General features: G+C 37.5%; 1 protein-coding gene across 2 annotated transcripts in view; it reads left to right on the top strand.

The window, feature by feature from the left end:
• LOC137278153 (ras-specific guanine nucleotide-releasing factor 2-like) overlaps positions 1–12,319 on the top strand; it is an 802,775-nt gene that overhangs the window by 399,171 nt on the left and 391,285 nt on the right. For both annotated transcript variants that reach the window (XM_067810323.1, XM_067810322.1), the window contains one exon: positions 11,646–11,881. In XM_067810323.1, the coding sequence (XP_067666424.1) occupies positions 11,646–11,881 (236 nt within the window). The remainder of the gene's footprint in view (positions 1–11,645; positions 11,882–12,319) is intronic.

Genomic DNA, 12,319 nt, shown 5'->3' with positions numbered 1-12,319 from the left:
GAAATGTAATTTTTCAATGCAATTTACATAAGCATTGTGTAAGAAACATTTGCATTTGATCTCTGTAATTATCATATCCAGTGTAGTGATCAGGTGTATCAGATCCATTGTCAATAAAAGGAGGATAATATATCAGTTACGGAATTGATGCGTATCATTCAATCATTCAATCAGACAACACTAAATGAGTTATATGAACACATCTTTCAACCTCAAAATAACAGCCTCTGGCTGAATGCATGTCCAGGTAAAGTTTTGTCCCGTGACAAGTGTAAAACAAACTAATGCGCTGTTACATCATTGTAAACCAAAAGTTACTGTGTTCTGTAATCTGATTGGTTGAAAAACATGATTAAATGGTATCAGATTCCCGGAAACTGAAAGACTATTCACCGCGTATCGACACGTAAACAATTGTTTTGTTGTGTCATCAACAGTGGTGACGTCATTCAAATCATATTGTGACGTAAAGTTAGAATGACGTCAAATGACGACAAATGAGCAACTCCAGATGCTACCATGAGAACCAGCTGAAACGGCCAGCTGATGACACTTCACTGCTGTGTCCATATTCGATGTAAACGAGTGCAGACAGTAAAACCCCTTTGGTTTACTTTTGTGTTTACAATGTCGATAAACATCATGTATTGGCCAATTTCCGGGTGTTATTGAGTATTTGAAGCACGGGAATATTTCATTTGAAACCTCCGGCTGATGCCGTCGGTTCCAAATGCATTCCTGTGCTTCAAATACTCAATAACACCCGGAAATTGGCCAACACATGATGTTTATCTCCTAACCGTAGAGTCATGCCCATTGTCAAAATATAAGTATGCCCATCTCCATAAATATTTGGGGAGATTCAACAACAAGTGTATACATCACAATAAATCAGTATCGTGTAACTTTTTTTAATTCTATGATACATGTACTTGAATTATGATATTTATTCGTAACAAAGTGCAGATTATATTGAAATGTTCAGCAATCCGTTATGTTTGATATACAAGTAGTGTGTGCAAAATGTATATGCAAATAAATACTATCTCTACTCAATGGTTGGATTGGGTTGTTAGTCCTATATGTACATTTCAGGCATCCTTAGGATTATGTATGTTCACGATACACAAACTTTTTCATGATAGCTTGAGTTGATAAAGCCGAAATCTAGCGTATCAATTGGTCAACGATCTAACCAATAGTCAATCTGTATCCAAGCTGTCTAGTGACCGAACATGCCGAAATTCAGCCCACGCCCCATCACCTGTCACTTCCTATGTGACAGGTATCTCATGATACGATTGGTCATAGATAACAAATCAGGGACTATACTGAACAGTTGAGATACAAAACGTCCTATTTGGGAACTTTGATGACCCTTTGTTTTATGTATGTGCAAGGAATGTATAACATGTATACAATATGTATACATGTATGTTCGTGTGATAACGTATATTTTCTGCGTTAAATCTAGATGAATAATCTAGAAGTGACAAACTGTGAATCTGTTCCATGTAAGTCACACACTAGCTTATCAGTACTTGCCTTTAAATATTTAGTATACACTAGCAACGTATCCACAAAAATGCTTCTTTCATAGAAGATTATTAGGCATGTGCGTAAATTCTTCTTTACTGACATTGACATAGATGTTTTGAACAATTTAACCTCACACAATGATATGAGAGGGACAGTTTGTTTAAGTATGTCTTACATACAAAGAATACAAACATGTGTTAAGAAAATACACATGCACACGCCACCAAAAGTCTACAAGAGAAAGTGCAATACAATTATGTAAAACGTTATATATATATGACATGTATTCACTCCTGCTTTCTTTCAACATATATCTTTACAACACAGTTAAACAATTAAACAATCAGGAGTTGCTCGTATGACGAGACAGTTTCCTGTATTCCCAGACAATTTGACAATAGCTGTTGGAAAGCTCACTAGGATTGATATATATCCTGTGCAGCTAGTGCAAGTCTAAAGGAAACTGAAATTATATATCCACTTACGCTGCTAAGGACAAATTGCATGTGGACATATTCATCATTTTTCAGAAGATATTCTTATTTATTGTTTGAAAATGAAAATTGGATGTCCTTCACTGGCTTCAGTCTGTATCCAGCAAAGTGAACTCTTTCGGAACAACATTTCATGCAGTAATATACAATTTCAGAAAGTGCAATTCCATTAGAGTTTACCACTATATGATTTAAAAGTAGACATATGAAAGTCACGACCAACAGAGAATTTACAAGAGTGCCCAAAATCTTCTACCTGAAAGTTGTACAGGGGGCATCACAATTTCTCTCAGAGGAGACAGGATACACACAAGTCAGGGTTAGGGTTCAGGAAGAGCAGTGGGGATGTCACAGAAGATGCCCACAATCTTTCAGGGATAGTACATGATTTACTGACTGACTGAGTTTAGTTTTACACCACTTTTAGCAATGTTCCAGCAATGTCATGGCTAGGGACACCAGAAAAGGGCCACACACACTGTACTCATGTGAGGAATCGAATCTAAGTCTTCAGGGTGAAGAGCAAATGGCTCAGGAATATAATCATCTACCGGTAGCTGAACTTAATCTTCAGTGTTTTAACATTAATACCATTTCTTCAAAATTGTCCAGTGTAAATCTGAAAAGCAGACAAACAACATTTAATAAAAGCAAATATTGAAATTTTGTTGTTTAAATGTATATTTATAATTGCTCAAAATGTTTAGTATTTTCCTATATTTCAGATAATTTTTCACCAGACTATATTTATGATATTTAGAAAAAATTCTACACACTGATGACTTTGAATCACTTTCTTTTGACATGAAGAGTGTATATCAGTAACAAAACATGTATTAGAAGTTAAAGCACAAAATTGGCTTCTAAATCAGTTGTCTATATTCTGTTCTTAATGTTCTTAAAGGTCTGCATTTCCCAGTGCTTATAATAATAAGCATTATCTTAATATAGAAAAAAAACGTATCTCAAAGTATTTGAACCTATTTCCACATTAAATAAATGGCAAAATGTACTGGCACATTCAGTATTGGTTTACAAACAGTAGTTATCCCAAAGCTAAATATAAATATGAAAGAAAGAAAATGGAATGTTTATAAACGTGCCTGTAGCAATTACCTCCCTTTTTATGATCATTTGAGTGTATTTTGTTGTGTAATCTAAGCCAAACAAACTAAATCTTTCAGGCTGACCTCACAGGAGCTTGACCTTACAGGCACTGTGAACAGTGATAAATTTTTAAGTCATTATGTTTTTTTAAGAACCGTTAGATACTGATCATGTCTTAACATGAATGAGTGGAACATATTACATAAAAACTCAAATTAATGTTAATTACACATTACTCTTTCCATTTGATAGATATTCACCAAGAATGTACTATAACATAAACACTTCATTCACTGCTATATATGTTATTGTTGCATTGTCTTACATTCTAATCAAAGAGTGTTGTGGGTATTTATACCCACCTTATGGAACTCAACACAATTTAGATATCGCAGCACTCAGAATGATTTCAATTTTGCTGTTGTTTACTTACCGCTCGTGCTCATCTCCATTGGAAATCAACTTGAGACGTATCCATCGGCATAAATCTAAAATCTAGTCTATTCCTTTATCATGACTTCTTCACATATCCAACATTGGATTATCCTCAAAATCTGTGAATTGCTAATACATTAGACTTATTCTTCGCTTAGGTCATTGTCTGTTGGCAAAGTCGTGTTTGGCACCTCTCTCTTGCTTTGTGCACTCACACGGGTCTTACATGACATATAGCAGCAATGACATCATGCTGGAAAAAGATCGCGTCCTTCCGTATCGTCTCTATTCGGCTTGTCCTGGAATGGTGCGAGTTAGAAGTTGAAACATATTTTTTAGAAAATACATTAAAGCCAACAAGTTTTCATAAATATATACACATAGTACAACCAGCAATATAATCGTAACTACATTTATAATAATTAAGCTGTATTGTTAGTGTTGTCAGTTCTTGAAGTCGCAACAGATTACGCAAGAACGAAGGGTGTGGCCATGTTTGGCGTGTTCAAAGTCAGAGCCATGTATCATGTGATCAAGTTACTTGATAACAGTGGATAATTTCTAATCTTACGAAGACAGTTAGACAGAGAGGAGACCAAGACAGGCACAATGACTCCATACATGTCCATCTTCTCCATACATGTCCATATTTCTCCATGTATGGAGAACAGCAATAATCAACTATGTTGTTTTACTCAAAGGTATGTTTATTGCCATGCTATGGCAAGTCTTCACATTTTTCCATGATAGCAAATGCTCTGGTAAACTTTGAGTCTGTTCCAAATGATTGAGGTGGTAGGAGTTTGGTGTACCAGGGCCTGATTAGGTAAACAAACATATCCAGTCAATCATGCCTGCTAAATCCTCTTATTCCTTAAAGGTCACATGCAACCAAAAAATCAAACATAATTAAAACACATTTATCACTTATTCATGACATATAATATACATTTGCTGCTTTTAAAAAAACAAATAAACACAATTATAAGCCTACAATCGCGATTCAAAAGTGCAATATTTTGTACTTGGGCTTACTTCCCCCGAAACATAGCCCTCAGGAGACCGAACCCAGTCATAGCGGGTGGATATGCACTCAAGTGTAACAACGGCTTCTGATTGGCTGTTTCATTTGCTGATATGCTGAGGGTTCATTGTGTGTACAGAAAGATCATCTGTTTGATGGGCATTTTAGAAATATAGCCAGTCACAAGAAAGTAAGATTCTTTATGGATAACAACTTCATTTTGTGTACTTGATGCGTCGTTTCAGTATGGATTCATATACTGTTGTCAAACAAAATCATATACACGAAAAGAAGTTGTTATCCATGAAGAATGTATATAGAGATGTTGGGTTTGGAAAATACATGTTCTCTGAATTTGCGCTCGATCCAGTAAAAAATCATGTCAAAAGAGATGGTAAACTACTGCGTGGCTGGAATCTGTCATTCGTCCAAGTACAAAGCAGGACTTGAAACTGACAAGAGTTTGCACCAGTTTCCTTCAGATCCAGTCATCCGAAAAAAATGAATGTAGTTTGTTTGCAACCCACAGACATAAAAACATGTCATGTGTATCACATGTGCCTAATTACATAATGTGGCAGAAACAGGACTCGGGTGCACAAGTCATAAATCAATTTATTTTCTTTATGTCGTATAGTCTGATAGGTGTTAAGTTCAAATTGCACATTGTCAATGATTGAAGCTGTGTATTGCATGTTGTTTTTAGCAGACAGGCAAACAGACATATAGGTGTGAATAAACCAGACACTGAGCTTTCTCTGTGACAGAGACTGCTTACCACAATCAACAAGTTGTTTTACGTAACCAGTAGATTATTTACTTGTTTGTGTACACAACCAAGATTAGACTACTGCTCACGACCTCAGACGCTGGGCATGCATACTGTTTCAAGCTCCATGAACCTGTTCACTGCGCATGCGTTATGGACGCAGGGCAGCTGTTGAAACCAGTTTTCCCCCCAGCGCTTGGGGGAATTTAGTGAAACGTTTGAACTCCGGTTTCGCGGGCTTTTTTTTTCATTTTTTTTTCGGTTTTTTTCAACTTTATAGGTTGAATTGGCATTTTTTATGATTTGTTTCGGTAGGTGCATACCGAAAGGTACCAGAATCTGCAAAGTTTTGTTTTACGTTGCATGTGACCTTTTAAGAGGCACTGATGCAGAGGAATTTCTGTGGACTGGTTGTTCTTTTTGTACCCGGATGATATCTCAGAATCTGTGACTGGTTCGTGACATCTGCTGCCCAGCCCGTATGAGCAATTGAGAGTTTTATTTTTGACAGATCAACTAAGGTGAAGTCATTTTCACTTCATTACAAATGTATTATGAAAACAAATGAAACACTTTGAAGGTTAATCATATGCCAGTGGTAGAAATGGCAAGAAACTATTAGGACGTAAAAATAACGAAGCCAATGTATAGCTTTAGTTTTTGTCTCATAACCCTAATTAGTTCATTGTCATATTTGTAAATTAATTAAAGAGCACAAGGTCTACTTATACTTATAGTAAATCTCTAACATGACTGTAACATTTAAACGTTGTATAGACTGCCAATGAGGACCCTGTTTCACACATGCCCTATGTGCAAACTAGTGTGTGTTTTCTGTCATATAGATTCTGCTGAATGCTACAACAAATAAATTAAAACAAAATGCAAATAATGAATTTAAAACAGACCAATGTTATAGCAACAATGTCAGGCTACTACCATGTTCAGGAATGTATCCATCAATATCCACATAAAAGAATGATATTCCATTCATCTGTAGCTGGTAAATAATCCTGCTGTATGTAGTGCATCTTGCAACAGTCTAATTTGCTAAAAAAAGACACATTGTTTCAGGTCTTTCACATTGGTGAAAACCTGATAAACCTCACATCGGTCATCCAAGATAGTACACCTTGTAACAAATTGTATGATGTCTGCCATTCTAAGTAATTTAGTTAAAGGTCACATGCACCGTAAAACACAACTTTGCAGATTCTGATACTTTTCAGTATAAAGTTACTGAAACAAATCATAAAAAATATCAATTGAACCTATAAAGTTAAAAAAATGCAATGACAAAAAAGCCCACGAAATCAGAGTTCAAACGATTCACTAAATTTCCCCCAGCGCTGGGGGAAAATGTGTTTTCAACAGCTGTGCTGCACTGCTCAAACAAGTAAATAATCCACTTGTTACATAAAAAACGTGTTGATAGTCGGAAGCAGCCTCTGTTCCAGTCAAAGCTCAATGTGTGGTTTATTGACACCTATATGTCTGCATGCCTGTCTGCTAAAGACAGTATGCAATACACAGCTTCAATCATTGACCACATGCAATTTAAACTTAACACCTATCAGGCTATACGCCATAAACAAAATGAATTGATTTATGACTCGTGCACCTGAGTCCTGTCTCTGCCACATCATGTAATTAGACAGGTGTGATACTTGCAGACATGACATGTTTCTGTGGTCTGCAAAGAAACTACATGTACATTCATTTTTCTCAGATGACTGGATCTGATAGAAACTGGTGCAAACTCTTGTCAGTTTCATTTCCTTCTGTGTACTTAGATGAATGACAGTTTCCAGTAGTTCCCATCTCTGCTGAGATGATTTTTCACTGGATCAAATGGAAATTCAGAGAACATGTATTTACAAAACCCAACATCTCTACATAATTCTCTATGGGTGACAGCTTCTAGTGTATATGATTTTGTTTGACAACTGTATATGAATTCATACTGAAACGACGCATCGAGTACAATAAAAGAAGTTGTTATCCATAAAGTATCACGCCATAGTTCTAAAATGTCCATCAAACAGATTATGTTTCTGAACACTCTGTGAGCCCTCGGCTTATCAGCAAATGAAGCGGAAGCGGAAGCCGTTGTTACACTTGAGTGCACATCCACCCCCTATGACTGGGTTCAATCTCATGAGGGCTTTGTTTTCAGGGAAGTAAGCCCAAGTTTTAAAATATTGAGTTGTTTCAAAGGCATTTAGAAGTTGGAGGAATCAAACTAAAAGTGCTTTATGGTTCAACTTCTTTATTATACAAGGTCACAACGTTTCGAGACAGGTTCTAGTCTCTTCTTCAGGTGAAGTGAGGGTAAAACTAAAGGGTTCTAGTATATATACACATAACAGTAGACTGATAACAATGGGTAACAAGATATACAGGTTTCTATTAATTGATGTACAGGCTTCAACTTATGTACAGGCCTCAACTGATTGGTGTGCAGGCTTGTGTTGATTAGATTAACGAGTTACAGATAAAGATGTTTGGATAAAGATTAGTCACTGAGGATAAGGTGGTTCCATGCATTGGGTAAGTAAACACCTCCGTCTCTGTTGATTGAGGGATTGTTCCGCTTGATTGCAATAGTAGACAAGACCCTGGAAGACCCCACAACTTACAAACCTCTAAAGAAAGACCCTACAGCCAAACTAGAGAGACAGCTAAAGAAAACTCTGAAGACCCTCCATACCAACCGAGAAATCAGTGATTCCACCACCTCAATCCCAACAACTCCCAACCGCCATATGCCCATGCCACCGTCAAAATACATAAGAACCCTATGCCACCGTCAAAATACATAAGAACCCTGTAAAGACTAGAATCCTTGTGTGCTCTAGAGGATCCGTCTACTACAACACGGCCCAACATCTATCCCGCATCCTAGCCCCACTGGGAAAAACTGGCAGCTCCTTTGTGAAAGATTCAGCATCCCTCGTACAGCAACTGAGAAACACCGGTGACACAAAAACGTTAGTCAGCTACGACATGGTAGACCTATTTACCAATATACCCATCAAAGAAGCCATTCACATCCTATTTACTAGACTGGAAACATCTCTACCAGACCTAGACACCAAACTCACAGCCCAAAGCATCGTCGATCTCGTAAGTAAATGCTTCGAGACTTCATATTTCAACTGGAATGGCCAGCTCTACCAACAGATCCATGGATTGCCAATGGGATCCCCTCTATCACCACTACTGACAGAAATATACATGATTGCCTCTGAAGAAACTGCCCTGAAAACTGCACCATTCACCCCAAAGCATTGGTTCCGCAAAGTATATGATGTCCTAGCTCTCCTGGACGACAACCAAGATCCAGAGGCCCTGCTGCAATACTTGAATTCCCAACACCTAAGAATTCAGTTTACAATGGAAGAAGAGACACAGCAACAGCTTCCCTTCCTGGACATTCTTCTCCACCGACGCCAACAATCCATTGCCACCAGTGTTTACTGTAAACCAACACATACGGATCAGTATATTCATCACCAGTCCAACCATCATCCCCAGATCAAGAAAGGCATAGTAGCTACCCTGGCACGAAGAGCAAAAGCGGTCTGCAGCCCAGACAGCCTCCACAGCGAATTAAGACAAAGGAATTCAACCTTCCAAGACCTGAACGAGTACCCACCCCATCTAGTCGGCAACACCATCACCAAGACCCTGAAAGAAACCCACAAGTCAACTAAACCAGAACCTTCCCCCATCAGAATTAACATACCATACCATGGCCAGATAAGTCATCGCATCAGCCGTTTCACAAAGAAAACAACAGGAATAAACGCCACCTTCCGTAGTGACACCAACCTGAAAACGCTACTATCAGCTAATGGACGTGGACCAACAACACCTAAATGCAACAACCCAGCAGGATGCATCTACCAGATCCAATGCAGTTGTAAAGAGACATATATTGGTGAAACTGGTCGACCACTGGCTATCAGGTTAAAAGAACACAAAACACCAGTTCAAAATTTGGATCAGAAGTCTGCTGTATGTGAACACATTATGCAAAACCCCAATCACAAGATTGTTTGGGACAACACCAGGACATTAGTTAGGAACGCCAATGACTTAAAAAAATGGAAGCTCCTAGAAGCCATTGCAATCAAGCGGAACAATCCCTCAATCAACAGAGACGGAGGTGTTTACTTACCCAATGCATGGAACCACCTTATCCTCAGTGACTAATCTTTATCCAAACATCTTTATCTGTAACTCGTTAACCTAATCAACACAAGCCTGCACACCAATCAGTTGAAGCCTGTACATAAGTTGAAGCCTGTACATCTATCAATCAAAGCCTATACATCAATTAATAGAAACCTGTATATCTTGTTACCCATTGTTATCAGTCTACTGTTATGTGTATATATACTAGAACCCTTTAGTTTTACCCTCACTTCACCTGAAGAAGAGACTAGAACCCGTCTCGAAACGTTGTGACCTTGTATAATAAAGAAGTTGAACCATAAAGCACTTTTAGTACAAAATATTGCTCTTTTGAAGTGTGATTGTATGCTTATAATTTTGTCTATTTATTTTTTACAATCAGCAATGTATATTATATGTCATGAATAATTGATAATTGCGTTTTAATTATGTTTGATTTTTTGGTTACATGTGACTTTTAACCAATAATGAGCAATCAATCAAAGCAATGGTGGTTAATTCTTTGAAGTGAGGATGTTGTTTTTGCACTGGCACTTTACGACAGGGTGTAGTCAGTATAGATTAGTAAATCTGCACACATAAACACTGCCTTTTTGACAAATCCACAGTGATAGTTATTTATCAATCAGCGTGTTATTGGTTAATTCTTTGATCAATGTTTGTTTTTGTAACTCAGCTGATAAACCCTCTTGCATCACTTACATGCACATATTACATAACATCAATATATTTGCCACTACAGACCTTAATTTATAATGTTGAGTATTTACTCCAGACAGGAGATATGCCAAATGGGAACCTTTGTTGAGTAATCTGAATGGTGTTACCACTAATTATACCTATTATGAATTCATTAACTGACCATCAAGTGAATGATGACAAATAACATGTGTAGGTTCATACCATCAAATGTGAATTACAGCAAGGAAGATGTAGTCTCTGTGTCACATGTAGTCTGAAAACATTTATGGGCCAAAACTGTTTTGAGGATACCAATGGAACTTCATTGTTACATAAGAAATACAAACAGACATTTGTTGTGTACTTGGGTAAATAGGTGTTATCAGTTTTTTTCACGTAAGAAAATTTTCAGATTTCTCTACCAATGGCAAAGTCGTCGTTTTTAGTTTACGAATTCAAATAAATCAGCTATGTGTTTTAAAAGGGTAGCTGCCATAGCTACCAAACTTTACGTATGTTTTTTGCTATGACAGCCGGGACAACCCTCAAGACTATCTAAATATAGAGCTTTGCAATCTTTCGGACTTATAACGAAAGAAATGGCTTGCTACGTGCCTGTAGACATCATATTTTCACATGACATGATTAAATATCGAGGTAAAAAACACAGAAATAGGATCAAATTGGATCAGTCACTATACCATCCAGGCATCAGAAAAAAACTACAAGGCTGGGATATTTTGTTACAATCAGACGAGGAATACAAGGGATAATTTTAAATAACGGCATATGATGGGCATCTGGCCTCCTGACTGTTTAGGGTGAAGAAATTCTGCTAATGTGGACAGGAGCCCAGTCCCTTTGTCCGTCACGGTCAAGGGAGAAGGTGCTGACCAATTTCCAGCTTGGTTTTGTACCTCGACTATTGGCGAGAAATATTATTTGCTCTGCATCAGTGCCTCTTTCAAACACCTTGCCCTACTGGCAGAAGAGGATACCACTGTCAAAAATTTCCGATCAGTGGCATTTGGTAGGGACACATGATTTTATGCCTTTATACATTTACCAGTGATGTTATAATTTATAAGCTTACTCCACAATCCATGTCTCCATACATTAACAAAGGCTTTTCAAGCTTGTTACCCAGTTGTAAACCTGTGTCAAAGTGATTCACATATTTGTTTGTCACATTTGATAGGAATCTTGATAGGTTTTGTTTTCAGTTAATTTAATTTAACAGTGAATACATTCCTATTGTCTAATTAGAATTAATTAACCAAACATTTTTCATGGAAGTTTATGTTTAATGTCATGTGTTCACCAGGTAACTACCAGTCTGAGGATCTTGATTCCAGGTTAACAATTCTATACTAAGTGTTGTTGTTTTATGTTGAAGGTGTCTGAATGATATGGAGAGTGGAAGTCCCCCTCATACTGAGTTCACCAGTGAGCCTCCTGATACCAAACTTGTGATCAAACCTCATGCAGAAAAGCTTCACAAGATCAATACAGGCTGCATGACTGAAGTGTTACCTGCTGCTTTCCAGATGAAAGATCCAGCAAGAGACATAGCTGGATACATGGCATATGCTGATGTTGACAGAGTGTCACCTGCAGCAATCAGTTTCAGTTGTAAGATATCGTTCCATCTTTATCATATGTGTTTATGAATCACTCTTAAAAATATTTATCCTGTCCCATTGGTTGTCCCAATGCAAAACCTATGCAAAAGCATGGGTAGATTAAGGAGGGGATTGGGGGTTAGGGGAATCCAGGGTGTGTGTTTGTGTCAGAGGGGTCCACCACACTCACACACACACAAACTTTTGAAAATGTCTTCAAACCCCCTGAACCCCTCCCATCTCCCACTCCAACTCTTTCAGAATTCCTGGATCCACCCATGCAAAGGAAAGGAAATGCTTTACCAAAAACAAAAAAACCAAAAAAAACCCAAAAACAAGTACACAATCCAGATTAGGTAATTGCATCAGGAATAATTTTTGTCAATGATGTGTCTTATTTGAAAGGATGACCTTGATATTTATCATAATAGTTATGAAACTCAAGCAC

The sequence above is a fragment of the Haliotis asinina genome, chromosome 3 (assembly GCF_037392515.1).
Source record: "Haliotis asinina isolate JCU_RB_2024 chromosome 3, JCU_Hal_asi_v2, whole genome shotgun sequence".
Lineage (NCBI taxonomy): Eukaryota > Metazoa > Mollusca > Gastropoda > Lepetellida > Haliotidae > Haliotis > Haliotis asinina.
The sequence above is the reverse complement of the archived record's forward strand: the minus strand, read 5'-3'. Positions and strand labels throughout refer to the sequence as shown.